General features: G+C 38.5%; 4 protein-coding genes across 9 annotated transcripts; 1 reads left to right on the top strand and 3 right to left on the bottom strand.

The window, feature by feature from the left end:
* Window positions 1-23: 23 nt before the first annotated feature.
* arhgef6 (Rac/Cdc42 guanine nucleotide exchange factor (GEF) 6) lies at window positions 24-13,026 on the bottom strand. 4 transcript variants are annotated; one of them, XM_033973832.2, is made up of 22 exons: window positions 12,720-13,026; window positions 11,710-11,793; window positions 10,167-10,251; window positions 9,149-9,264; window positions 8,843-9,050; window positions 8,679-8,734; window positions 8,497-8,591; window positions 8,262-8,357; window positions 7,567-7,689; window positions 6,953-7,091; window positions 6,806-6,865; window positions 5,781-5,927; window positions 5,272-5,358; window positions 5,085-5,166; window positions 4,695-4,810; window positions 4,427-4,606; window positions 3,918-3,938; window positions 2,566-2,662; window positions 2,406-2,492; window positions 2,225-2,324; window positions 1,467-1,521; window positions 24-1,350 (listed from the first exon to the last, which is right to left on the bottom strand). In XM_033973832.2, the coding sequence occupies exons 1-22, from the start codon at window positions 12,882-12,884 to the stop codon at window positions 1,228-1,230; spliced, it is 2,322 nt and encodes a 773-aa protein (XP_033829723.1). In that variant the 5' UTR covers window positions 12,885-13,026; the 3' UTR covers window positions 24-1,227. The 4 variants fall into 4 exon arrangements, with proteins under 4 accessions (XP_033829723.1, XP_033829724.1, XP_033829725.1 ...); XM_033973833.2 differs by having other exon boundaries at window positions 8,679-8,731; window positions 12,720-12,988; XM_033973834.2 differs by lacking the exon at window positions 3,918-3,938.
* A 208-nt stretch (window positions 13,027-13,234) lies between these two features.
* Window positions 13,235-17,417, bottom strand: rbmx (RNA binding motif protein X-linked). Of its 2 annotated transcripts, XR_008648857.1 has the most exons (11): window positions 17,302-17,417; window positions 17,132-17,213; window positions 16,923-17,032; window positions 16,734-16,840; window positions 16,497-16,647; window positions 16,190-16,327; window positions 16,009-16,123; window positions 15,818-15,940; window positions 15,642-15,727; window positions 13,392-13,491; window positions 13,235-13,313 (listed from the first exon to the last, which is right to left on the bottom strand). XR_008648857.1 is itself a non-coding variant. In XM_033973846.2 (10 exons), exons 3-10 carry the CDS (start codon window positions 17,029-17,031, stop codon window positions 14,456-14,458), a joined length of 1,119 nt encoding a protein of 372 aa, XP_033829737.1. In that variant the 5' UTR covers window position 17,032; window positions 17,132-17,213; window positions 17,302-17,417; the 3' UTR covers window positions 13,973-14,455. The 2 variants fall into 2 exon arrangements, 1 of the variants encoding a protein (XP_033829737.1); XM_033973846.2 differs by lacking the exons at window positions 13,235-13,313; window positions 13,392-13,491 and adding an exon at window positions 13,973-14,745.
* A 505-nt stretch (window positions 17,418-17,922) lies between these two features.
* LOC117377428 (transmembrane 9 superfamily member 2) lies at window positions 17,923-24,818 on the top strand. Of its 2 annotated transcripts, XM_033973838.2 has the most exons (18): window positions 17,923-18,217; window positions 18,515-18,582; window positions 18,675-18,768; window positions 18,885-19,012; window positions 19,084-19,213; window positions 19,291-19,418; window positions 19,547-19,661; window positions 19,739-19,818; window positions 19,911-20,016; window positions 20,317-20,367; window positions 20,697-20,829; window positions 21,475-21,594; window positions 21,675-21,732; window positions 22,315-22,474; window positions 22,549-22,700; window positions 22,781-22,892; window positions 22,979-23,150; window positions 23,923-24,818. In XM_033973838.2, exons 1-18 carry the CDS (start codon window positions 18,083-18,085, stop codon window positions 23,988-23,990), a joined length of 2,010 nt encoding a protein of 669 aa, XP_033829729.1. In that variant the 5' UTR covers window positions 17,923-18,082; the 3' UTR covers window positions 23,991-24,818. The 2 variants fall into 2 exon arrangements, with proteins under 2 accessions (XP_033829729.1, XP_033829731.1); XM_033973840.2 differs by lacking the exon at window positions 20,317-20,367.
* Window positions 24,819-25,967: 1,149 nt separating this feature from the next.
* Window positions 25,968-27,293, bottom strand: gpr101 (G protein-coupled receptor 101). The gene has a single exon (XM_033973755.2). It carries the CDS (start codon window positions 27,291-27,293, stop codon window positions 25,968-25,970), a length of 1,326 nt encoding a protein of 441 aa, XP_033829646.1.
* Window positions 27,294-27,969: the final 676 nt, after the last annotated feature.

The raw sequence follows: 27,969 nt of genomic DNA, 5'->3' as shown, positions 1-27,969 counted from the left end.
AGAAAAATCCCGTACAATTCAGATGTATCTCATTATATTAGATTTTAATAAAATAAATGCATATGGTAAAGTGTACCACGAAGAACAGTGTGTCTAGAAAAAAGCTTGTCCAATATTGCATAGAATACATTTTCAAAAACACTCAATAGGAAAAATACAGTAACATAAAACCGAGATGTGGCGCGTACACAGGTCAATGAAATGGATTTACAGTCAAGATTCCAGACAACTTGAAAAAAGAAAGCCACAGGAACCTGACAAACGGTACACGTTTTACATTATGTTCAAATATGTGCCTGACAAATGGCTTAACAATAAGATACAGCTGTAACAAACTTGTCTGAAATGTAGGACCTAATCTTGGACACAAACACATCACAGGACTAGTGACTGCTGCCAAACAAGCCCATCCTACTTTGGTTAACAAAGAGGATTGGTATCTTATTTTTATTGCTACTTAATCAAATACAAAAATACCAACCACGCTGGAAGAACATCAGCTGGCTGAAGTAAAACACATGCTCATAAAGAATTGTACCGCTGCAAAAAACATGTACTTACCCAACACCCAAGTCCCTTAACACTCATGACATAGTACAATAAACCATTTAGTACAAACCATGCATTTTTAACCCTAAACTGGTCCTTATTGAATACATTGTGGACCACTTCAGAGAGGCACTTTGTTAGCTTAGCTCTACTCATAACCTGAAAATTCATCACTGCTTGTTATAACCATAATTAACCTAGAATAACAGTCCACGTTTTAGTAGTACTTGCATTTGAATTGCTCTGCTATTGCCACAGTTATAAAAGTAAATCCACAGTATTAGAGGCAGCAAACCATAGCAATAAGGCTAATATCACAATGATGTGTTTTAAACAATAAATAATTGTAATATGTAACATAACTGTAAATGCAAAATGTAATGCAAATGTGACAATGTTTGGCAAACTTTACTCTGTTTTATTTTATGTTACATTTTCATCTAGATTTAAGGGTTAATTTTGAATTTGGAGTTGTGCTGCTGATTAGTCGAGGTCCTGTCTTTTACCACTTTGACAAAGTATATCCAGAAGATGGAGCAGATTTATTATAAAGCCAAAGTATAGCACTGAGTCACTCCATGCATTGGAAAAATAGTGCAGAGGGAGTCAGTCACAGAAGTGCTGTAAGAACAGTCTGACGTCCACATTTTAAACCCTAAGGCTGCACTGTATGAAAGGTCAGTGGGTACCATCCTCCCAAGTACAATCATTCTTCTGCTTGGCCAGTTTCCTGACTGCCCTCTCCAGCTCCTTTCGAGACTTCTGCTCCTCCTCCAGAAATTGTCTCATCCACCTGTTCTCCTGTCATACAAAGAAAACACATACTCATTCAGAGGGCTGCCTTTAATTGTAAAATGGCACAAGATTTTATTTCACAAGTCAAAAAGTGTGTGGATTCATTTGAATGACATGGTTACCTTTTTAAGCTCATGCACCTCATCCTTTAAAGCATAAACGGCATCAACCAAGCTCCTAAAAGGATGACAAAGCAGAACAGCCACTGCCAGTTTAATTACATTCACATTATTCTGCTGCTTTATAATGTGTATCTCTTGCTCCTGTTTCTCCTTTTTAAAGGTCAACTTAAAATTTTGGTTTTGCTCTACCCAATTGACTTGGCCTGAGAAAACCACATATTTTGACACAACTTTACAAAGGCAATTTGGTCTAAAACCATATCCTGTCTCCACTTCAGAGGCGGGATTGACAGGCAGATTAACCAATCACAGAAAAGCATGGTCCAATTGTGTCAAAACAAAAATGCAGGCTTATAAGTAAAAAAGTGAAGCACCAAACTCTTTAATATCTCAGGTAAAACAAGATATATATTTTGTTCTGAAAGATACGAGAATTTTTAAGAGGAGTTTCCTTCCGCATCTGAGAGACGTGACACAAATTAGCAGCTGTGGTTGGACAGAGTAAAACTGAAATGTCCTTGGTCTTCAGAGAACTTTGCATACTGCAAAAGCATGCTGAAAAACAGGGTTGAAATTCTAGGGAAAAACATCTGAAGATCTATCAAAAAAAATTGTGACCAATTCAAAACATGGGGGATATTATTATAAAATGTAAAAAAAAAAAAAGTATTCTTTTCATACTTCTGTTAGAAGAGATTATTTTACTTAGGTAAGAAATATATTTTATTATTGTGTAAATAGTACATGTGTGTTCTCACTTTTCCTCAATCACTGTCTGCCCATTGCTCTTCATCTCTTCTACAATGATCTTCTCCTCTTCAGGTAGAAGCACTTGAGGGACACACTCTTTCCGCACGGCTACACAAACACGTTACACGGAAATAGGCAATTCATGGGTTTATCAGACAGAATATTTATATGATTTAGTGGTATACTCACCAGTTGTGGTTTGGTGCAGACTGGCCTGTGTGCAGTACGCCTCAATCACTCGTAGTATCTGGGCATCTTCCTCAAGAGCAACGGTGCCTAAAAAGAAAACAAAAACAAAAACAATCTAAGTAAACTGCAAATCAAAAAATAATATTTTTGTATTCCTTACTTTTTCTGGTTTGAATGTCATCATCTGATGGTTTGCGCTCTTTTTTCCTGTTACCAGGCAGGAACTTTTTCATAGGTCTTGGGCTTCTGCTGGACTCCTATATTAAATAAACACATTTAAAAAAATCAAAACATTTCACTTGTTTTACATTATGTTAAAAGGCAGGTCCAAACCAAAGGGTATGCAGAGCTTAGACGTCAGAAATGCAGACAGCACACTGTGTCAAAGCCAGTCAGGTAATATCAATGACAAACTAATGTAAAATATAGATACAGTATAAATATTTACAATAGATGTTATTTTTTTTATCTTTGTACAGTGCAGATGTTTTCAATACATGGAGGTAATGTTATTAAATTCACACATAGCACAATTTCTTTATAGTAGAACCTAAGTGTGATGAAGAAAAACCACAACCACAAGAGATTTTGTAAAAAAAACTACTGTTTTAGCTGTGATGTCATCTCTTACATGTGCTTTGTGCAGAATGGAAACTAAAACATGTATGAAGGAGTCTGGAAGCCACAGCGGGTTTCCTTAAGTGAAACAGATCAGTTTTGTTTCCAATTAAAGTTTAGTTTTCCAAAAGCATTACAATGATAGGATGATGGAAATGATCATGTAAATGGGGAAGTTGGAACATTTTAAGTAAAATGTTCGAAATATTTTAAGCTGATTTCATCACAAAGTGTGAATGCATCTCTTAACTGAGAACCTAGCAATTGGAACTTGTGTATCATAGGAACAACAAAATTAAGAGAATGATACCTATACTTATTTATGGGAAAATGCAAAGCAAAGCCAGAACAGAAACCAGGATGACCAGCCTGCTTCCCGATGTCTCACCAAGGCATTCCTTAACTTTTATCAAGTTTGCAACCCTATAAATGTATGGTTACTAATCGTACTGTCCAAAAGACTTCAACTGGCATTTAGTCCTAATATCTAATCCTGAAGGACTTTGAAAAAAAGTGAGAATTGACAAATCCTGAGGGTGTGTGGTTCTACAGTCATAATCACTTAAATTAACAGGATCCGCAGAGAAAGGAAAATCTTGCTGTCTTAAGCGGAACTCGTAAACATTTGTTATTTGCACTGGTTTATTTGTTAACTATATGATTTGTGCAATAGTAATAAATCTGCCTGCCGTTGAAATTAATATTACTATAATTCATCTTACCCCTCAAGAATTCATTCAACAAACCTTAGTAAACTTACATGTGTGATAATAGAAACAGACAAAAAGCAGAGCAGCAGACACAGCAAACACATGCCTCAACACCAAGGCAGACACCACCAACAACCCCATCTCACTCAGCCACAAACAGGGACTGCTGATCAGCTAACCTTACCTTCATGATATAAGACATCCTCTATAGAGGGCAGAGTGGAAAAAAGAAAAACAGAACATGTGCATGAAATAGGAGACACCAATGTTCAAGAGTCATTGATGAATATTATCACTTTCCCCCTTCACCTATTCTTTGCCTGGAATAGGAGGATTAAGAAATTAAGAGAGGAAGAGAAAACTTATTCATGCAATATCTACTATGAAGATGAATGATACACCAGTATTAATTTTAAACTACTTTCTAAACTTTAAGTTAAAATACAAACACAGCCCATATGGAACTAGACATCAAGAAACTCATGATTACAATGTGAAAATAGCATCACCCACAAAAACACCCATAGCAGTCTCACCAATGCCAAGTCAAGACATTACTGGACTAAATCACTCATACATAATTTAAATAGGGCAACTAGGTCAAAACTTGCTTTAAGCCTTTAACATGGGAACAAATGGTTGAAAGCTTTCGAAATTGTCATATTCTGTGTTTGGTGCCTATCAATCACCTACCTCTTTGTATCCAAGTGCAGCAGATGGTTTTAGGGGTGGAGCAGGCCGCAGACAGCTCAGGGACCAGGGTTTATTGATCTTTGGTGGTTCTAGTGGGCCGCGGGTGGCTGCACTGATGCTGCCCAAGTGAGATAAGTGAGTGGGGTTTCCCACTATACTCAAAGACTTCCCCTCTACTGTCTAAAGGAGAAATATTATCAGCCACTTGAAAATATCTGCGATTTCATTCTTCTCTGGCACAAATATGTTTGGAACATAGTAATTTAACCTTTATGATGGTGCCAGTGGGGCTGACTCCTTTAGTAAAAGGTTGAAGGTGCTCCAACCACTCTTGTAACTCCAGGGCACTATTGCAGAACACTGTAATACGCTCAATCATGCTTCCTGTGCAACACAGAGAAAAAGAGGCGCCATTTTATTTGACAAAACCTGCTACTATTTACCAACATGCAATAAAACTGGAAGCAAAGGTTAAGTGTTAGAACAGGAAATGTTACAAATTATTATGAAATAGGCAAATGGTAATGAAGTAGGTACATTATTTTACTCTGGTATTTGGTAAAAATGTGCCAACTCACAAGGTGCCGAAAGGGTGTGGGTGATATTTTAAACAATGGAGCTAAATGTGTACAAATTGGTAGACCTGTGGGGGATTTACCTGTAATATCAAAGGCAAACTGCGCACTGTCTGTTTCCTCTGCATGTCTGCTCACAGTGGTGCCTGTTAGAGGCAGTCGTCCCTAAGACAGATACTCCAATATTACTACTTTATAGTGAAAGTACCATTAAAAACAGAAAATATCTTCTCATTCACAATTGATTACATTTTGACATCACTTTCTTACCTGATAAATGAAACCACTCATGCGTGGGCTGGCAGACAGCATTACTAACACATTTGGGAAAAGCATTAGATAGCGCTCCTCTTTTTCCTGTAAAGCAAATTGGTGCCAAGGTTGGTCATATTCATCTATTTAACCTGTTTGTGGTTAATACATACACAACTTAGTCAAGTCTGAAACCCTGAAGTTAGGAACATATAATTATGTAATTATGACTGGAAACTGGCAACCTGGTTTGGCAAGTCCAAATGTCTCTTTTACACTTAGTTCTGACCACAGAGTCAAAGCCCCGCCCTTCAAAGAAACCACACGAAAAGGAACACAGGGGTTTCTCACTTAATCATGGTTTACACTGGTTTCTGTTGTATTTTTTATTTGACACAAATAACCACAACTCATTTCAGCATTATTAACCTGTAACCATATAGTATACACAGATATATATAAGCTGCTTTGGAGAGTCCCACTTCCAACTCCAATGAGACCGTGATAAGCCGCACTGTTCATCTTACCTCACTAGAACCATTCTTCATGTAGACTTGGGACATGTAGGACACCTGTCCCATGCTCTTAATACAGTCTCCCTCCCAGCCCCGCACCGGCTCAGACAATATCTGCAGCTCCAGGTTCTTGCGTTTACGCAGATTCTGGCATTGCATCTGCAAACAGACAAATGATGAGAACAATTGCTGCAAAGTAACATGTGTACGATCCATTGGGTTATTTGTGGTTGTATAATGCTCACTAAAAACTGTTTTAACTAAATAAGTAATATTTTCCTTGGAGTTACATTCATTATGTATCGCAGTACGGGACTCTCTCTTCTCAGAAATGACATTGCAACATTTTCCACACCACATTTCAAGAGATTCACCGCTAAGAATGGCATGGTTCGCATTTTATTACAATTACTGTGAGAAGAAACATCACAATTTTACAATTATTTACTAAACAACTGAAATCTTTAATCACTTACATGCACATTGTCGAATATGTACCTTTCCTCTAGTATGTCATCAGATCCACGAAATCAAACTTTCTAAATAATAATGTAAATGTGTATGTGACACTGACAGCACGGTTAAAGGAATTTAACTTTAGGTTTGCCATATTGAATGAATTTGAATAACTTAATTTCAGTAAAAAAATAAAAAAAATCCTTATGATCTTTAAAAAAAAATTATGATTATATTATATTATTATAATTATATTATATAATTATGATTATACCTGAATGACCTGAATAATCACCATTATCAACTAACCCAATAATCTTAATATGAACTACTCACAAACATGAAAAAAAAGAAAAAAAAAAAAGGAAAACCGCAACAGTTAAAGGTGAACCTATGTAAATCTCAGCAATTACCTAAGTAACCAGTGTGAGCACAGGCTTTAGAGCAGTGCAAACCTTTTTAAGAGGAAAAACCACAGAAGTACTAAAAGTACTCATTATGTAAAACAGATGTAAAATAGGATTACAGCTCCCTCAAAATACTGTATACTATGTATTTAAATATTGTTGACAAAGACTTACAACAAGGTTTTTAAATGCAGCTGTTGCCTTTATGATGTCAGGGTAGTCAGGATGGGCCTCCTGTGATTGAAAGCAAATAGTGAACTTTAAAAGATAACTGGTACAATAATATGTATGGTGCAATGTCTATGTACCAATAATATGTACCTCCACATGTCTCTCCAGTTCCTGAAGAAGTGTTGGATATTTGTCCAGCCTGATGAAAGGTTTGCTGAGGCTGATGGTCAGAGTTAGGATCCCTGGAGCATTTGCACCTTGACTTTCCATAAACTTGTCAAGATCATCACTGTTTAACAACAAAAAATAAAAATAAACAATTAAGATTATTACAATAAAAAAGATACAATATTATACATGTGTCTAAATTTGGTGAGATGACAAGTTTTATGATTAGGAACCTTCACAAAAATGAAAACGCTTGTTTGGCACCACACAAACCACACTGTGAATATATATCCTGTCAACAGATGGCTTCCTGCTTGTATTTAAAACTGCAACGCAGCAATAAAACTTAACGCTGCCTGGTAGACGTCTACACTACAAACCAGTTTGTTAACGATAGCATTCACTGTCAATTAACTGATGAAAAGGCACACATCCTATATTTGATAGTATATGTGATAAATATACAGTACACACAAAAGAAATTGGCTGCTCACACCATAATCTACTGACATCTTGTGGCCAAACTAGTAACTCTTCTTGTCTTCGTTAGCAATGGCTAAAGTTACACAATGTAACTGCAAAAAATGAACACCAACCTGTGGTCAGTAAGGATGCAGACCGCAGAGGGATGACTAGAGCAGTACGCCAGATATAAGGCTCTTATTTGATTCATCAAAGTGACATAGCAGCCTGCCACTCGCTGCTGACACTCTGGGACTCTGAGGTTTAAACAAGAGACAGATATGTCAGATGGGAAACAGTATTAGTAATAAAGAGCAATAAGAGCAATAATCTACAATATTTAGACAATACATTAAAAATTCATAATCGACTTGTGGTTTAGAGTTTTAAATGTGTGTTTAAAAGGAAGAATAAAAATAACTCCTTCCTCCATTCATCTTGAGTCAGTCTAATCTTCTCACCATAACAAATGTTGAAGCACGATATTTTGATAGAGATTTACTGCAATAAACGAGAATACTGAGACTACTTTGTGCCACTGTCACAAAGCAGGATACTCCCACTAAAACCATTTTTAATGAAAAAGTATCATTAAAATGCCTAAGCTGCAATAAATGGCAGAATGAACCAACAATAAGTTATTTATCCTACCTTGTACAGCTCAGATCTTAGTGTATTACATAAATATTATAAAAATATGCAATATTGAGCCCCAAAATATATTGCTTTTGTATATTTAGCGATAAATCGATATTGTAATTATCAGGACAGGTCTAAGGCACTTAATACAACTCTGAAATGGTCAGAAAATATAATCAGTTGGAATTACTTGGTGCAGTCTTCCAAAGCAGCACAAAGGCCCTGCTGAAAGGTGAGGATTTCTTCCAAATTTCCACAAAGCGATGTACTATCAGCCTGACTCAATCTGGCAACAAAAACAGAAAATACAGTGTTTTTATCTTGTTAACACAAATTCTCTGACCCATGCAATATGACAAAAAGTAATTTCATTATTCAATTAAGCTGCATAAGTACACAGAACCCGGCTTTATCGTTTGTCTTACTTGTCACTGGCTTGAAGCGGTCGAAGGTAGGAACCCAAAACAATTTGTAGGTCTTTGACAAATTCACGCTCATGTTCCAGAATATCCTGTACCACCTTTACACCAAACAATAGAACGAGGTATTATTCAAAGTTGAATTTGTAGTTAAAAGGTAAACTGTAGTGCTCAATATCAACAATTACCACACTGAAGTAATTCTTTGTGAGTTGAGTTCCTTTGGGGGATACCGGCTTCTCTGCTTAAGAAATTGCACAGGCACAAATTAGTAAAGACAGTACCATCTAGTGGTATAAAACAGCTATGATAAATGCTTCTCATACCAAAATACATTATTGTTTTTACTCACCACATGTTTTCACCTCTCGGACATAGTTACTTGGGAACCAGCCTGTCTTCCCATTAAGTGTGCCCTCCCACCAGCCTCCTTCTTCCTGCCGTGTCACCAGGATCACTTCACCTTTGCTGAAGGATAACTCATCCTCATTGTCTTGCTTGAAGTTAAACCGAGCTTTAACCATCAGCTGTCCAGGACTCCCTCCATTGTCTCCCATCTCCTGGAAATACAATGCAATGACATAACATACATTAATAGACAAAATATGCATGGATTGTGATGTTGTAGAACTTTCAATTTCAGAAGCTTCAGTCTTACGACAGATTTGGATTGCCTGCGGAGAGAGCCTTTAGCTTTGGAGAGCGTGTGTGAAGATGAGGAGTGACTAGGTGAAGGCACTCCAGACTGTGGACATGACCGCTCAGCACCACTGTCTATAAAAACATAAAGCACACAGACAGGAACGAGTCAGTTTTGTAACAGAGTCTAGAATAAAACTCACAAAGTACACAGTAAAAAAGATGGTACTCTGTGTATATTATGAGTATGAAACTAAAATAATTACTTTGTTAAAAAGATTTTGATAAAAGTTATAAAATAAGGATGAAATAAGGAACATTTTAACATAAAGCCAAAGAATAAAAATATAAATATGTGATTGTCCCACATAAGCGCAAACAATACATACATTAGGTCTAGTAAGGTTTAGTAAGGTAGGTTTAATAATTATTAATAAGAAAACAGCAATATGAATTATTCACTTTAACTGTTGTAATGTGTCACACATGTTGAATCAACAACTGCTTAAGAAAATAAACTCCTGCTGGTTAGCGTCAAGAAGTTTAAATCACAAATGTGCCAACGACTGTGAGCAGCATAAACTGTATTAAAATCTGTGTGCATGTAGTGTAGGCCACAAGTTCACATACAGCAGTTCCAACCAGTCGATAGTTGTGAATAAAATTTTTTCTTTGATCAAAGGGGTGGCTTCTTTGGGCATTTGAATATAAAATATAAAAATATTTAGTTCATTTATTTCATTTTTTTCCTTTGCTACAAAATTCCATAATTCTTGCACCATATATTTGATGTCGTCTGTATGTATATAAAATGTAAAAAGCATAACATAACATAAAGAAAAAAAAACACTGAATGAGATGTGTCCTTTTGACCAGTCGTGTATTTTCTCACATGACCAAAACATTTGACAGTGTACAGACAGAATGATCCCATACTTCAGTTACGTCCAACGACTGCACACCACACGACAAGTCTAGCCATTTATACGACTACCCAGTAATTCATAAACGTGTTATTGAATTTGAAAATGTCTTACCTTGTGTGGCAAAGTTGACTGCTAATAACGTAGTCAGCACCTTGCTAAAATTTTCACCAGAGTACAACCACTCTGGCTCAAAGCCCTGAAAAACAAGTGATGTTTGAGAAAACGATAAACCTCAGTCCCAAAGTTTACAGTAAAGCTATGGCAACAAATCGAACAAATAAAGTGATTTTTTTTTTTATTGTTGAACTTATTTTGTTCATTTTAGCCTATGTCGCTTTGTGAATTTACTGTTAACTCACAATGTTCACACACACTGTCAAACCGCTTGTCGACTTGGTCTCAGACAGATATCTCATTTCTTTCCATGGATAAGGTTTCACATTTTAAATAAAACATCTTAAATATAGAGGTGGAGTAGTACCGCCATCCTCAGGAGCAGAGGATGACCTCATTTAGAGTTTAATTGGGTATGACCACAATACTGCATTTAGTGAGACCGCTTTAGTTAATTTCATACACACTGACTACACCTTACATTTTAATCATTGGGTTGTGCCTTTGGGTTCAGTCAAAACTTGGCATCAATTCACATGGCCCATACGTTTTTGTGTGCTAATTTGTATGAATAGCACATTTATAAGTGTTTCCCCTTTCGGAGTCTGATGGCAGAAGTGAAAATGGTATGACTGCTCTTTGTGCAGTCACAGGACACAGCTGCTTGTGACGACGAGAGGAAAAAGTTCAAACTGTAAAAGCTGGCTGACCGAGAAGACAGGGCAATGTGGTGCCATATCCATAGGCAGTAGTTCTCTTCTAAAGAGCCAGTGACCACTGTCTGCCTGTGATTAGAGACGTTTTTTTGTATAGAAGCAATTGGGGACCTCCCTGAGTCCCTGGCATAATAAGCCTGCTGAACATCAGTAGTGAGCCACTTTATAGCAAAAGCGCTCACCCAATTGGTCGTTTAAAGAAACCACCAACCACAAAAAGTTGGCCAATTCATGAGGCTATACAGACAAATGTACTGTCCAGTGTGGAAAAGAGAGTGCAGTGTCCCCACATAAATAATAACAACATAATAATAATAATGACTGAAAGGTTTTATTCTGCACTCTTCTGTTTTAATGTTAATTTTATGATGACTATTTAAGTTTTGATTTGTGTGATTAAATGTCCTTCTTATTTTGTGAAGCACTTTGAATTACTTTGTGTACGAATTGTGCCATACAAATAAACTTGCCTTGCCTTATTATTATTATTATTATTATTATAACAACAATAACAGTGCATGATAATTAAACATTACCAGCACTAGAAAGAAAACTACAACACTTAGACTGGCAATGAGATGTAAACAAGGAAGTAGGGAGTTGAAAGCAGAGGTCACTTGAAAAGAGGCACCTAAAGTTCCTCATCTGTGCGTGAACACTGACTTTATGCATGTGGTTAGTGTCTGTGCGCCAAACTGTGCCACCATGACAAGCAGCTCAGCCACAGATGAGCACTGAGTTAATTCCACTCTGTGACTAAGGCTAAAGAGCAAATAGATAGAGATCAGGCCAAGTAGCACAAAGCAAATAAAACATAGGCCTACCTCTACTTTTAAAGTCGAGCATCCCTTTAAAAACTCACGAATGTTGCCCAGACACTCCGCTTCAGTTCTTGGGTCCTGGCAATACTGAGTAAACAGAAAATATTAGACATTGCGGCGAAGGTTTCTGATCAGTGTCAAACACTGACACGGATCAATCATGTCCATTATACACTCAAAATAAACTCTGCAGAGACACTGGAGATGCAATCAGCGTCCTAAAGGAATTCTACTAAATAACTGTAGATTCTTTTCGTGTCTCCTTCATGCAAACATTTATTAAGACTACAAAAAGTAACATTTCATGAGCTCAGATGATCCGCTCCGTGGTTTTCAAAATAAGACTCAATGTCCCCACAGTCCACACGGGTCTGAGGCCGTAAGTATTTACATTATTGTAGGGCCACGCATCCTGGTTATAATAACTTTCTGTAACCAAAAATATTAAGTGGTCCTAATCTTTGATGCATATTGGATAAAAAGAAGCAGGTTGCGCTCGTGCTGCGCTCGCGCTGACGGCGCCTTGACAGGGCATCAGGACGTTTTTAAGAGGAAGTGACGATCACACTTTACAACTGTTCAACGTTATCGACATGCTTATCTAAACAACAAAGCAAGTTTATCATGCTGATCCTTTGAGTGTTTATAAGCTGTTTGCACAATCTGCCACAGTTACACACGTGAATACAGGCACGAGGGGACATCGTGCATCAAAATGTTACGTAGTAAAATGTCCCGTAGTCTGGCCGCACCATGGGCCACATTCACTGTATCAAGAATGCGGAATCATAGCTCCACAGGAAGCTCGACTTAATTACTACGTTTCCATACCTAAGAACTTTTCACATGTCTGTTTGGTCAGGTTTTTTACGCATTTGCGTAAACTTCTCCAGGCCTCCTGCCTTAAGCCATTTGTTGTCCATAACCAACTCATTTTAGTTTCTAACCCCTCCCTTCCGTGCTGCCCTGATTGTCCTGTACTATGCATGTGTGCTCAACTTTTATCAACGTACCTTTGGCGTAAATCCAGGTATAAGGCGCTCGGTGAGTCTGCAAAGGACAACGCCATCCTTCAACGATGTTTTCAGAAAGTCCTCTGGGTCAGCTATGCTCTTTTTAGGAGAGCTCAGAACTCCTAAAGATATTAACCACGTAACCGCCTGCTCCTCTGAATTCATCTTTAGTGAAGTACAGGCTACATGTTTTGCTGCAGTTAGTTCACATCCGCACTTCTGCTTCAAGACCGAGGCAAAAGGCGTCGGGGTCTGACGCGGAACACACTGCTCTGATCTCCCCTACTGGCAGCACAGATACCTCCACAATACCTGCCTCCAGGATATGCACACTTTACAAAGTTTCGACCCAAGTCATTAATTCACGTGTTTCACATCCGCTTGTACATGAATTGTTTGTGGATGGGCACAATGTTTTCTTTATGTGAATTCCAAATGCACAATTACTGAATCAATAGCTCATGTGAAGTACAAATAAGGGCTTGCAGATATTAAGTGTAATAAATATAACAATTTGCTGTATAATTATGTTTATTGAAACCACAAATTTCTTCATTTCTTCTTCAGCTCCATGTCAAACCACCTGGATGCCATCTAAAAAGCAGAGAAAACAATTTCATTTTAAAATACTGGGTTTCCAAACAAGCAACAATAATCCCTTGATGGACTTACCTAGACTGCTTTGCTGATGCACCATTACTGCTCAAACTTTTTTGAAGTTTTATTTCCTTCAGATTTTCTACTAGGCATCAATGGCTAGTAGGGGTTCATCCTGCAATGAGAACAAATGTTACGATGTGTTCAAAACTGAACAATTTAATTTAAAACGCTAACATTTTAAAACCCTGAGTTTCACCCAATTTATCTTCAGTGACTGTTTTAAGTTTGGCACTTTGCATGAGGGCTCTTCCAGTGATCTTCAGCGTTAGACCTTGCAAGTTTGTTGATTGGTCCACTTAAGGGGGGCTACTATAACAAAACAGTGCTTAGCAAGTTGAAGGAGACAAAAAGCATCTCCCTCTAATTTGCAGTTTGAAGAACATTGTTGAGGACTGGTTGCACTTAGTTGCACTTAAAAGAGCATCATAGTTTTTAGACTGACCTTCATAGGAACTTCTTCAGTCCATAGGCAAATGTTGTCTTTTGAATATTAGGCATTGGTATTACAGGACAATGAGAAATGCATGATCAGAAACAAAGGTTTGCTTTGCTTACCAGCTGTTGACTTATCAGTTGAGTTGAAAAGGCTTGCATTTGGTTGTTGCCTTTGGTTGTTGCCTTTGGGTTTGTCGCTGCTTGCCCTCAGGCACAAGGTTGAGGAGTCCATTCAGTGGAGCATTTGGACATTAACATTTTTAATCTTTGAGAACATTTGATACTTGGCCAGTATTAAGGTTAAAGTTAAAAACCTTTACTACATTAAATTTTCCATTTTACGACTTTAAATTGAAGAGCGGCTGCAGTTGTCATGTTACAACTAAAAGCTTTATTAGAATAGGAAAGCCAGACGTCAAGGGCACTGCAGATTTTAACAGCACTGATATTACAAAAAACATGTACTTGGGGACGGTACTAATACATTTCCAAGAAAAATTACCAATTAAAATACACAAAAAAGTTAGGAAGTCAAGATACATTTCAAAACTAAGATTCAAATCCACTGACTCGACTACAATATGTTGCCTTGTCATATTCCTCGAAACACGTTTTTCTTTTTTTTTTTTGCTTTGTCCATGTTAGTATCTGCTGCGACCCATTCCTCCATCAGATTGGTTGCCACGGCCACGACTTGAGCTGCTGTATGAATTGCGATAGCCTGTGTTGACGGGTGGGGCAGGGCCCCTATCCTGTCTGCCCATACGCTCACGGCTCGGTGCATACGAGTCATTCCGACTGCTGGGGTAACTGTCACGGCTCCCATATCCGTCCCTGGAACTGCTGCCATAGTCATCGTAACGACTGCTTCCACCACTTCCACCATAGGATGGTGGGGGGCCCCTTGAGGGTGGGGCGCTGCGAGAGTTACCTGCAGGGTCAATGGTTCAGGTAATTGGCAAGGTTCAACGTAAACATTTTTTTTTTTGCATCGTTTTTCCAGACGCAATTGTATACATTACTGTTTTGTTTGTTTTATCTGTATTTAACCTGGGAAACGAGGGAAGACCCCCTGGGATTCAGAATCCCTTTTACAGGGGAGTCCGGGCCCCAGAGGGAACAATTGTACACGTTTTAGTGGTAAGAAACCGGAAGACCTGGATGAAACATACACTGACACGGAGAAAACATGCAAACTCCATACAGAAAGGCCTGACCATGTCTGGGTTGGGGCCTGGGAATCAAACCCAGGACCTTCTTGCCAAAAGGCGAGAGCACCAACCACTGTACCACAAGGTGCACTTTTTTCCCCTAATGATTTTAGTAGTAAGGCAAATTAACTAAAGAGCCGTTTTACCCATTCCATTCAGAATGCCATTGCTGAGTAGCCATTTTCCGTTGGAAGGTCCAAGTGAGCGTTGCAGGTGAATCGATGTATTCAATGTTGTTGACATTTTTTGAATGGTATACTTGGATGTACAGTCGTTTTCCGAGGTCTTTACTTTGAGAGGTACTATAATTTTGATATCTGTGCTTGTTGTTTCAAAACTTATTGCATGACAGGTTTGGTCGGAGACAAGTTTGCCATTGTTTGATGCAATGCCAATATTAAAGCAAATTGTACGCTTCAGTAATATTCAACTGCATTTGAATAAACGCAACCCTGAAGGTGTCCACTGGCATGTAATCACATTTTCCTCAGTGGAGATGAGAACTGGTTTCTTGTGACTTGAGGTTTTGAGTTTTGCTGCTGTGACTGATTTGATCGTTTTTGGAATATTCTCTTCAGAATTAATAACCTACTATACCCATATGATCCCATCTTACCGTAACCATCGTACGAATCTCTGTAGGACCCACCACTACGTTCCATGTAACGAGGTTCTCTTCCTCCACCATAGCCATCACGGTCACTTGAAGAAAAAAAAAAAGAAAAAACAAGATTAATATGTCCAGACAAGCTGCAAAAAGAACAAAAAACAAACAGTACAAATATCACATACCTGTATCCACGGGACATTGAACCATAGTCGTCTCTTGAATTAGAATATTCACGATAAGAGTACTCTCTGGGAGGGGGACCATAATCCCTTGAATCTCTTGAATTGTAATCTCTACTTGAGTAGCTAAAAACAACATTTTAGAATAAGTGTCCCATTTGATTTTTTTAAACAAATCTGACAAGCAAACATACCTGTCCTTTGAGCTGTAATGATCATCTCGTGGAGAAGGATAATCATCCCTCCTGGACATCATTGAGTCTCTACGAGGTGGAGGTCCATAAGAATCTCTACCCCTGGACATTGGGGCTGAAATACACACATGAATTGAATGTTATCTTTTGCATTTTTAAAAAGATTTTTTGGCACACTTACGTCTGCTAATTGGACCAGAGGGGGCAGATCGTTTAGGTGGTGGCCCTCCATTTCGGACTGGAGGGCCTCTTTTCATCGGAGGGCCACGAGAAGACATCCCTTTGAAATAGGGCTCACTGTCACCGGAATCATAATAGTCTTAAAAGGAAGAATACAAAAATATAAGTAAAAAATATTCAATAATTTGAAATCTTTCACTAAGCAGACACCTGTAGCCCTTATATGCTCAAACAGAAGCTTCAGTTTTATCACAGAGATTTCTTTAACCAACACTGTATACAAATGCTTAAATTGAATAAATAATCACCTCTAGATGGTGGTCCCCTCATTCCTCCCCTGGACCCACGACCCCCTCTGGGTGCACCACGAGAGCGGTGCATAGGTGGCCCCCTTCTTCCAGAGCTCTCAAATTGGGGCTTTGTAGCTTGTTCTACTTTAATATTCTTTCCATCAAGGGACTGGAATAAGAGTACAATTAGCAAAAACGTCATATACAATCATTGAAAAAAGTAAAAGCTGAATATGTTCAATATGGAGAGCGTACCTTTCCATTCATTTCACAGGCTGCATCCTCTGCATCAGCTGGTCTTTCAAATGTAACAAATGCAAAACCTCGTGATTTGTTGGTTTCGCGGTCTTTCATCAAAAGAACTAATTTGGAAAATGCGTAAAGCCATTGTTACAATTTAAAACACCAAAACATTTTGGGTAAAACATTTAACAAGTTCTGTACCTTCGACAATCCTTCCATACTTGCTGAAGTACTGTTCCAAGGCCTCCTCGGTAGTTTCTGTGTTCAACCCACCAATAAATAATTTGCCTGGACGGTCAGCTTCTGCCATTCTGCGAATATCAAAACAAACGTCAATGCTCCACAAATACGGGGCTGATTCGCTGTATTTACTCTTGTAACAAAGCCCATTCAGCCATAGTGGACATTACCTTGCTGAATGCTTTCCGTTGGAGAAGGTGCAAAATGGCGATGAATGTGCACGCAGTTCGTCAGATCGAGTCCTACAGCAAACTGTGCGAGTCAGAGTTATTATCGGTCAGAAAACTTTGCGGCGTAAAAAAGTTACACAGCGAGACACAACACGTGAACTATTACTTACGGAGCGGACAGAGAACAGAGAACCTTTAAATAAAACCGTGGCGCTGCCGCCGCTGCTGCAAAATGAACAACGGCGCTTTTTCTCCTCGCCCTTCTTCTTTACCCGCGGAGGAAGACGTGAGTCAGAGGCCTAGTTACTGCAGAGCGCCCCCTCCCGTCTAAACTGTTTAAACCCTCAAATACATTTTTTGTTTTCGGGTTATGTTTTATATTTCATATTTTGAAATGTTTATGAAAATGAAATAAATTATATTTTTGCTGTAAAGAATAGCTCCTGACATTATTGAAGTGAAACACGCAAACTATAGAACGGAAGAAGAACAGCAACGTCTGTTGTTTTTACCGGATATCCTGGTCCTTTCGAATTAAAACACTGTATCTCATGACATTAATTTGTTGTCTCGGATAAAATATGTTCTTCTTTCTTGCGTTTCTTTCAAGACAACCAATTTATACTGTAAATACTGCATACCCTATAAAATATATTGTTTTTCATTTGAAACATATTTAAAGCATTCCAAACCACAATACACAGATTACATACACATTATTTATTTATTTTTTTTATTTTGAAAGGTGACGTGTCTCTTTTCTATTTTCTATTTCCGCTTTACAAACTACTGTCTGCACGTCACGTCACACCGACCATAGTTGGGCCAGGCAGGCAGGTTTGCATCCGTGTCTTTGTGATAAAAAAGCTTAGCTTGCCATTTATACTCGTCTCTAAACGAGGTCATTGTTCAGTTACAGTTGCGTTTATTCGTTACACCGTGTCCGCAAAAATGAAGCTGCGGATACGCCTTAGTTTCGTGCTGGTTTACTCGCTCGTCTCCTGCTATTCATGCTCAGGTTTTTATCTTCCGGGTTTAGCTCCAGTGAGTTTCTGCGAAGAAGGAAAAGCTGCCGAGGATTGTCCGGTATGTATAATAACATATATTCACAATTAGAGGCCGCAATGTTGCAAGAAGCCGCATTTATTGCTGTCAAATTGATCTATTTCAGTGCTGGTTTCTTGCTAGCGCTGCATAGGCCGCGGCTTGATACCAAAACAAGCCTGGTATTGAGACCCTCTTTACCTGTTAAAATCATTTAAAACATAAGCGGTATGAGCCGTTGCTTCCCTGACTGATGCCAAACGTCTTGTCTGATGCCAAACGTCGAGAAATGAAGAAGCTAGAATGTGTATTTGATAATTGTTCATTTTTATTGTACAGACTAAAATCCAACTGTACGTCAATCGGTTGGACTCAGTAGAGTCAGTTCTGCCTTATGAATATGACATGTAAGTAGCCCGGCTCATTTCATTATTGCTTTATCAATGACTGTGTTGCTAATATGTTTTTTATATATAATATATAAAACATTTGGTCCTAGGTTTGACTTCTGCAAAGATAAAGATGAAACAAGACCATCAGAGAACCTTGGACAGGTTTTATTTGGTGAAAGGATTGAATCGTCCCCTTACAAAGTGAGTTTGTTAAGACAGGTTATTCATTAAACCAGTTGTTTTAATTTTACTCAAGTTAGTTATTGACTTTAAAGACATGGTGATTGTTAGTAATAAGTATATTTTCATTTTTGTAGTTCATGTTCAAGCAAGACATAAAATGCCATCCTGTATGCACAAAGACTTACACGAAAGGCAGCCAAGATGACGCTACTCGATTAGATTTTCTTAAGATGGGAATGCAACTAAACTACCAACACCACTGGTAAAATACTCTATGACAACTGGACAGACCAGTCAGACAACAATATAAACTGCCTAGCTTTTTATTTGCAGGATCATTGACAACATGCCAGTGACATGGTGCTATGATGTGGAAGATGGTCAGAAGTATTGCAATCCAGGTTTTCCTATTGGCTGTCTTGTTACTGCAGATGGTAGAGCAAAAGATGCCTGTGTTATAAATGTGAGTATGTGTAACACATTCACAAAAGGGACTATATCATGTGGAAAGCTTGCACTAATTTGTTATCTATTTTACAGGCTGAGTTCAATAAAAAGAATACATTTTATGTTTTCAACCATGTGGAAATTAAAATTACTTACCACAGTGGAACATCTGAAGGATGGCGAGGAGCACGGCTGGTAGCTGCAACCCTCGAGCCAAAAAGGTCAGCTTAAGTTTTTTGACTGTACAAACTGGCCAATTAGAGTAAAACAAAATATGTAGTACACTGAAATTCTACTACTACTGTTTTTCAAAGCTCTGTTTCTTTCTAATGTGGGTTTTGTCTCACAGTATAAATCAAAAAGATGAAAAATCGGTGAACTGCGAAGGAGGTGCCCCAATGGAGATCCCAGGAGATTTTGACAGTAGTGTCTCTGTAGTTTATACTTACTCTGTCACTTTTGAAGTACGTATACAAAGTTAAAGGCAAGTGTGATTGTTTTAAAGTAGACTGATGTCGTTTTTGCTTTTAATTATTTGCAGGAGAACAATGCAATTAAGTGGGCTTCAAGATGGGATTATATCCTTGTTTCGATGCCTCACACCAATATCCAGTGGTTTAGGTATGGCAGTAGCTTGGAAATTGAATTAGTGATGATTCATATGTAACTCTTCCAAAAAATTGGCATCCTCATTTTATTCTGTTATATTTTAGCATCATGAACTCGCTTGTGATTGTCCTTTTCCTGTCTGGCATGGTTGCCATGATTATGCTGAGAACCTTACACAAGGACATTGCCAGATACAACCAAGTTGACCAGGTAATGTATTCTGCAGGTGCAAGATGGCTATACACACCTTAGATTTGTTTTATAGTATTTTTTGTAAAAGTATACTTTATATATAAGGTGCACTGAGAGTATTGTCCTTTGTTCTGGCCACAATGGATTTCTGCCCCTTAAAGCAAATTAATATTTAGGAGAATTCAAACATTGGAACTTCTGTTTTATTAATATCAGTATGATATTTGCTTTAAATACATAAAATATATGTGTGTATATATAAATATATATGCGTCTAGGGTACATACTGTAAATATCATATTGTATTACATTTTACAGGCAGACTTGATAAAGCTTCCCTCCTCGAAGGAAAAATCATCACTTGCCTATGTAAGCCTGTCCAAAAGAGCCATGTGTTTATCCTTCTGTAGATTGGGTGTCTGATTGAAGTAACCACTGTGGAACATATTGTAAAATGTGGTGCGGACAGTTGTTAATCAAACATTAACTCGGCAACATTGCTCTATTGGAATCAAAACTCCTCCCATCAAATTTTACAGCTTTTATAGTCATTTTCATCTCTGCTGTAGAAGTCACACTTTCAGGATACTACTTGGTGGCTGGTGAAGCTCTAACTTGTATAACAACTCTTTTTAAAATATAAATTACAGGAGTTGGAGGTAAAATTATGACACACCTTTTGGCATTATACATTTCAGGAGGATGCACAAGAGGAGTCCGGCTGGAAGCAGGTTCATGGAGATGTGTTCAGGCCACCAAGGAAAGGCATGCTTCTGTCTGTCTTCTTAGGACAAGGCACCCAGATCTTCATCATGACCTTCATCACACTTTGTAAGCGCTTTATTGTTAGTTCGCACTAACCTTCACCACTGAATACATTTACTTAAGACAAAATCTGACCTTTTTAAACATGTTATGCTTGATTGTGGGTTCACTTATTAGCCTTTCATTCCTTTAGCTTTGTAAAACCTGCTCTACACCTCTGCTCTGCTCAGGAAAAAAAGACTCATTGTAGAACTCTTTCTGCATCTCCACACGTGCTCATGCATTGCTCTGAGACTAGTGTGAGCTGCATACATTCATTTTACTTGTGTTAAATGTGAATCTGATGTAAATCTCCCATGCTTGAGTAATCCTGTGAAGGTTGCCTTCTCCAGAACTAGTCTATGTTATGTTTTTAAAGACAATACTCTTACTGGTCATTTCATTGCTTAAATTGACTTGACTATGATCATCACTCTGACTCCTTTAAACTGACTCATGCCAAAAACAGATAACATTGATAAAATATCCATCCATTCAAGAGAAAATGTTAAGTTGTGGTATTAGTGGTATTCTGCATTTGTTAACACCAAGAATAACACTAGGTGTTTCCTGAATAAAATCATAGTGGGACCTTTTAACAATTTGCTGAATTAGTTCATTTATTAGCATGTTTTAAGTCTCAATTTATGTGAAATGAATGCTTTTCTTTAGTCCTAGCTTGTCTCGGATTCCTGTCGCCAGCAAATCGAGGAGCTCTTATGACGTGTGCAGTTGTCCTGTGGGTTCTGCTTGGTACTCCTGCTGGTTATGTTTCGGCTCGCCTCTACAAAAGTAAGAATGTATTGTAATATTATATTATACTACTAAACGTGTGTGGCAAAGAGCTCAAATGTGTCTTTTTTCTTTTTTAGCTTTTGGAGGAGAAAAATGGAAGACCAATGTCTTGCTGACTGCCCTCCTATGCCCAGGGTTAGTTGATTTTTCATAGGCTTTTGGGTTCAGGTGGAAGAGGTCATTTAGATGGTCCAGAGATCTGCTAGATCAGCAACTGGCGGCATCTAAACACAACAAATATTAAATACATTTAAAACAGATTCACAAAAATTTCAATTCTCTGCTCCTAATGTTTCACATTTCATCATATTGTGTATTGGGTTTCATGGATTATGTTTTTAATGTTTAAGCTGTGTCATAAGAACAAAAAATACAGTTCTTGTCTGCTTCTGATGTCTTATTTGCAGCTTGGTCTGTATTGTTTTTTGCCCAACACTTGCACAGTGGTGTGTAGGTCCTTCTCGGTGAAAGCATTCTTGCAACTGCTGTGTGCTAGGTTTCCTCAAACAGGACACTAGTCCACCCCCAAATCCATTCCAAAATACATAACACCCACATCTGCAAATAACAAATGTTGTTTGTCTTGTGCGAAATATAAAAAGAGTAACATTGTCCACTAAAACATAAGCCTATATCAATAAAACAAAACAGGCTATAATCTATTAATGAAGTTTACATTAGAACATTTAATCAGATTTTATTGTCTTTTTCTTCCAGGATTGTATTTGCAGACTTCTTTCTGATGAATCTCATTCTCTGGGTTGAGGGGTCCTCTGCTGCAATCCCCTTTGGCACGCTTGTTGCCATTTTGGCAATGTGGTTTGGCATTTCTGTGCCCCTTACATTCATTGGGGCCTACTTTGGATTCAAGAAACCGGTGTGTTTTGCATACATCTTCCCTCTTATCCTTATACATATAATTATATATAAATATAACTGCTGTTTATACAGGCAATTGAGCAACCAGTGCGTACAAACCAGATTCCTCGTCAGATTCCAGAGCAATCATTCTTTACTAAGCCTATTCCTGGCATAGTGATGGGGGGCATACTACCCTTTGGCTGCATCTTTATCCAGCTTTTTTTCATCCTTAACAGCATTTGGTAAGTCAGTCAATTCATGTATGTTATGTGTTACAGCCCATGCACTGTGTTGATGTTTATTATGATTTCCTTTTTTTCAGGTCTCATCAGATGTACTACATGTTTGGCTTCCTGTTCTTGGTATTTATCATTCTCCTGATCACCTGCTCTGAGGCCACTATCCTGCTCTGCTATTTCCACCTTTGTGCAGAGGTGAGGAGGATTGTAGTTCTGCACATAGTGCATCTGTTAGAAATGTATTAACTGTATTTATTGCATACGTTTGTTTTTCTGTCTAGGATTACCATTGGTGGTGGCGTTCATTCCTGACTAGTGGCTTCACGGCTGTCTATTTGTTTATTTATGCTGTGCATTATTTCTTCTCAAAACTGCAAATAATTGGTGCAGCCAGCACTTTTCTGTACTTTGGGTACACGATGATTATGGTACTGATCTTCTTCCTTTTCACTGGTAAGAAATTTGTATTTATATTACAATAGGTTGTGTGTTTCTTTTGTTTGAATTTTTCACCCCACATGCTTTTTAAAGTGTATTATTGATTTATTATGTCTCTGCCATCTGTGGAATGATTATTATAAGTGGCTTTAAAGCTGCTCCACCTTTTAGTGATAGAACCAGGATGCAGAACTGTATTTACCTTTGCTTGAAAGTGCAAAGTACACCCTACACTTCCATTGTCTTTCTGTGGCCTTGTATAGTATACACATTTTTACTGCAGTTCTCAAGTTAACTAATAATAAATTAAACAACCAGGAACATTTCTCTAAAATGGGGGCAATTTTGGCTAAAGATTTGAGGATTTTCGTTACTCCATTAGATGATACCATATAAAGTTACTATGCTGCTTAGGTTGTCATGATATGTCAAAACTAATCCACTTAGTTGAGGAAGAGATTATTGGTTTCCTTATTTCTCTGATCTCATCCCAACTTTGATCACTTGTCAATTCGCTTCATGGCCCCAGAGAGCTGGAAGCTAAGCCCTTTATATCCTGATAAAGTGATCCAGGATATTCTTAACTGAAGGCCTGAAATGGAATCTTATTATTCACTTTAAGCATTGAAATGGCCCTGAATAAAATAATTAACCATTACTATAAACTGAAACCAATTATATGTTGACTAAAACACAATTTTTTTATTTTATTTTTTTTAGATGTATCATTGCATGTTTTACCCGTTATTATCATTTTTATCAATAATTCTTGATTTTCACTGGCCAGGTACCATCGGATTCTTTGCCTGCTTCTGGTTTGTTAATAAGATCTACAGTGTGGTTAAGGTTGACTGAGAAGCCAAGTGTAATTTATCAAAGAGCCATTCTCCAGAGCGCTGTCTGCAAGTGGAGGGTCTGACTGGGGCCTGGGTTGAAAACATCACTTATCAGTAGAAGACCAGAAAAGAAGCGCCCGTCCTTTTTATGCTTTAAATATATGTTGCTATTTTCTCTTTTTTACATTTTGTTCACAGTTGACCAAGAATTAAATGATGAGAATATTGCCTTGAACAGCAATGTGTATTCCAGGTAGTTTACTCCATGAACAGTTTCGGTCAGTGTCTAAAAGAAAGGTGTTCTATTGGGTTTGTTAAAATTGCTTTGTATTTTGCTTCTCTTCTCCTTTTACAGTTAACTGTTCTTTTTTCCATGAACTCTATGGCTAATAATTTGAAGTGTGTAAATATATTGTATAGAAACGCAACAGTGAGAATGCTTAAAGATTGTTACTATTGCATCAGCATATGTAGGATATTTTGAGGTTGATTGGCTAAGATTTCAGAAATATTAGGGTGTATTGTAGTTCAAAATTATATAAACTATGGCTTCATATAATACATGTCCATTGTCTTGTATTTAATGGTAACTTTCATATAGGCCGTGATTCAAAAGCACATCTTTACCATAAACTAGTGAAAATAACTAGTATGATATTCAGATAAGCTCCAAGTGAATGCCTCACCGGTTCACACGCAGCCCACACATTTATTTATACATTTATCAGCTGACACATGCTCATCTTCTGTACCCCTATAAGCCATTTATGGAACTGTAAATACAACACTGCTGCCTTTTGCCTCAGGCAGTCTGGAGATCTTTTTACAAATAAAAAAATCAAATTAAGCATGACTTATTATTTCTTTGTGCCAATAAATTCTGCAAATCACCCCTAATACTTGATTGGAATGAAGAAATTATGATTTTCTATGATTACAGCATCTACAATTTTGGGCATACCTTTGGGACACAAAGATTAGTTCAGACACTGAACAACAGATTCTTGACACTTTTATTAACCAAATAACATTATTTAAAGTTAAAATTTAAAACATTTCTATTGGCACATCTGTCTATACCCTGCACTGGTATATAGAGTAGTACAAGACAGTACATCTTTTATACACATTTACAAAACTTGATTGTCTGCTAAAATGCTAAGTGGTATTCTGGTATTCTACAAAACCATGTCTCCGTATATATATATATATATATATATATATATATATATATATATATATATATATATATATAAATATATATAATTTCTATTGGTTTATACAAAATGATTTGAGCAAAGAACAAAGAAGCCCCACAGTGTGTTGTTGTGCCTTACAGTGGAAAAAATACAAAACAATGCCATATGATTTTATAAAAAAAAAAAAAAAAATTTGCCTCAAAGTTCTAAACATAACAGTAAAGATTCATTATGAGGTGAAAAAACAGATCTAAGGCAGCAAACCCAATACAATGCCGTATACAGTCATGTCACATAGGCCCATAGACTGTATATATAAACTGTATAACTGTATATATAGACCTCTTCATAAAGTCATGTCACATAGGCCTAATAGTGTTCAGTGATGATGTGTGTGTGCGTGTGTGTGTTTCCAAAGGCGCTGTGGTACTCATACAAACAAACATTTATGCTTGAAACATGACCTTTTAATACTGACAAAAGTTGACCCTGAGTTTCTTCATGAATATATTCAGTAACAGTGCAGTGTGCCTTTTGTGAGTATGCTGTTCATTGAGGGGCAGTGAGGTAACAGAACATTACAACTGTGCTTTGTGGTTCTTTTTTGTGTTATTTTTAGTTAGTTACAGTGTCATAGGTCCACGTTTTTTTCTATACCAGACTTGCATACTTAATGTCCAAGATGTTTTACAAAACAAAATTTAGATGAACCGACAAATACTGATAATTACAATTGGATTTCCTTTACCAGCAGCTTCAGATCCTCAGTTCAAAACCTTGTGTCACATAAGCATGAATCAGTCTGTGCTTTGCTTGCTGGGCACTGTCATCTCTTTCTCAGAGCTGATACTTGTTGAGGTGGTCTCTTTGCGACTGTCTCTGGACTTCCTCTCAAAAGTAGGAGAGGAAGATGTGGTACATTCCTCCCAGGTGCGCATGGGAAAGACGCGTGCTGCCAGGCTGGGCAGGTGTGGATTGGCTGCAGAGCGCCCCTCTGTGGTGAAGCAGCTCTCCATTGCTGAACTCTGTCTGGGACGACCCCGTTTACAAAAGAGTCCACAGAGCAATGCCAAGAACTCCTTTCTCACACTACGATGCATGTAACCGTAAATGTATGGGTGGAGACAGCACTGCAAGAAGAACAGCACCAAGGCCAGTGAGGACATCCACTGGGGCACAGCTGCTCGGGAGCTCATAGATATGGTGTTGATAATACTATATGGCCCCATGCTAAGAATATATGAAGCCATGATGACAAAAACCACTCGTGCGGCTTTGCAGTGGTAATAGAAGCGCCTGTGACGTACACGCACAGGGTACGCCCTGGATGTCGGAGCTCCATCAGGTGAACAGGCCAGCTGGGACAGGGGCTGGCTCTGTGCTGTGGACTGCAGGTGTGGAATGTCTGAGGGGCAGGGCTGAGAGAGCGACTGTGTCTGTATGGGATGTACCAGTGCATTCTGCCTCCGAGCCGCTCTGAAAACCATCCAGTAGCATCCGAGCATGATGAACATAGGCAGCCAGAAGGACAAGACGAATACAAGCACAGCATAGGAGAGGCTAGCTGACCACAGCACTGAGCACATGTGGAGACGGTGGTCAAAGTCAATAGTACCCCAGCCATACAGAGGAGGGGTGCTCTGAAGGAAGCTGAGCACCCATGTGCAGATGATGAGATTTGTGCCCAGGTTTGGGGTCATACGTGTGGGGTAGGATAAGGGGTGAATTATGGCCAGATAGCGGTCCACAGAGACTACTATAATAGTGTTGACACCTGCAAATGCAAACAGATGCTGGAGGACTACCAAAGCCTGGCACAGTCGAGAATGCAGGGGCCACACACCTGGGACAGTGGCTGCGATGGCAAAGGGCATGACCAATATGGTCTGGAGCAGGTCAGCCAGGAGCAGGTTGAGAACAAAGCGGTTTGCCACGTGAAGAAGCTGAGGTTTCCTTTGAAAAACCAAAAGAACTACAACATTCCCAAAGAGGGATACACATACAATCAGCATTATGCATACCATCTTTACCATACTGTTGATAGTTGAGGACCACAGCACTGCACCCTCACTGGAGCTGCTGAAAGTGTGCAACCAGGGAACATCAGTCTGGTTGGTGCCCATGTTTACAGCCTGTTCAAATGCATCTTAAAGGGATCATTATTGACATGTTTACCATACAGTAGGCTGTACAATAACAGTTCCTATTGTCTGTGTTTAAGACTGTTAAATAGCCTACAGGGAATCATTAAGTCAGTAGTCCTAAAATTTGGTGTGGCTACTCCAATTTGTTCCCAACAGGCCATCCATAATTTCACCTGATCTGACAAAAGACACAGAAGAGGTCCGAGACTGTGACACAGGCTGTAAATATTTCCATTATCATTGGTTCGATCGTTTTGTGATCAACGATTATTGCTGTTCTCCCAGCGACACGGGCCCTTCTCCACATTTTGTGATCCAAACACGCTGAAAAAGAGCAGTCTGGAGGCAAAAAACCTTGTCTGTTTTCTCTGAAAATCGTTCGCATGTCCAGTCATCTTCAACGATGATAAAAACCATTGCACTGTACCTTCATGTGGCCAGAGAGGCGACGCTTTCCACGGGGACGTTCACTTGTCTCTCTTCACTGCGCTCCAGTCAATGGCAGCGCGCGTTCACGGCTCTGGCAGCATACGCTACATGTCTTCACCCAGCGGGGGTCTCTCATCCAAGCATATCTCGCCCTCGGATTAGAAGATAGTTCAGACATTTATTATGTTATCATCCACAGCAGTCGGCGGTCCTAGGCGGCTTACAG

This window comes from Periophthalmus magnuspinnatus, chromosome 10 (assembly GCF_009829125.3).
Source record: "Periophthalmus magnuspinnatus isolate fPerMag1 chromosome 10, fPerMag1.2.pri, whole genome shotgun sequence".
Lineage (NCBI taxonomy): Eukaryota > Metazoa > Chordata > Actinopteri > Gobiiformes > Gobiidae > Periophthalmus > Periophthalmus magnuspinnatus.
Note: the sequence above shows the minus strand (reverse complement) of the source record. Positions and strands in the feature narration are given on the sequence as shown.

Coding starts and splice junctions, on each gene's coding strand:
- rbmx (XM_033973846.2), bottom strand. CDS start 17,031: ATGGCAGAAGCTGACCGTCCAGGCAAATTATTTATTGGTGGGTTGAAC. Junction 15,941..16,008: donor CATTACAGCTCAAAGGACAG/GTATGTTTGCTT, acceptor TGTTGTTTTTAG/CTACTCAAGTAGAGATTACA. Junction 14,746..15,641: donor AGATTCGTACGATGGTTACG/GTAAGATGGGAT, acceptor TTGACCCTGCAG/GTAACTCTCGCAGCGCCCCA.
- arhgef6 (XM_033973832.2), bottom strand. CDS start 12,884: ATGAATTCAGAGGAGCAGGCGGTTACGTGGTTAATATCTTTAGGAGTT. Junction 9,051..9,148: donor GCAGGCAATCCAAATCTGTC/GTAAGACTGAAG, acceptor TTGTATTTCCAG/GAGATGGGAGACAATGGAGG. Junction 8,358..8,496: donor CCGCTTCAAGCCAGTGACAA/GTAAGACAAACG, acceptor TTTTGTTGCCAG/ATTGAGTCAGGCTGATAGTA.
- gpr101 (XM_033973755.2), bottom strand. CDS start 27,293: ATGGGCACCAACCAGACTGATGTTCCCTGGTTGCACACTTTCAGCAGC.
- LOC117377428 (XM_033973838.2), top strand. CDS start 18,083: ATGAAGCTGCGGATACGCCTTAGTTTCGTGCTGGTTTACTCGCTCGTC. Junction 19,662..19,738: donor CTTACTCTGTCACTTTTGAA/GTACGTATACAA, acceptor AATTATTTGCAG/GAGAACAATGCAATTAAGTG. Junction 19,819..19,910: donor ACCAATATCCAGTGGTTTAG/GTATGGCAGTAG, acceptor GTTATATTTTAG/CATCATGAACTCGCTTGTGA.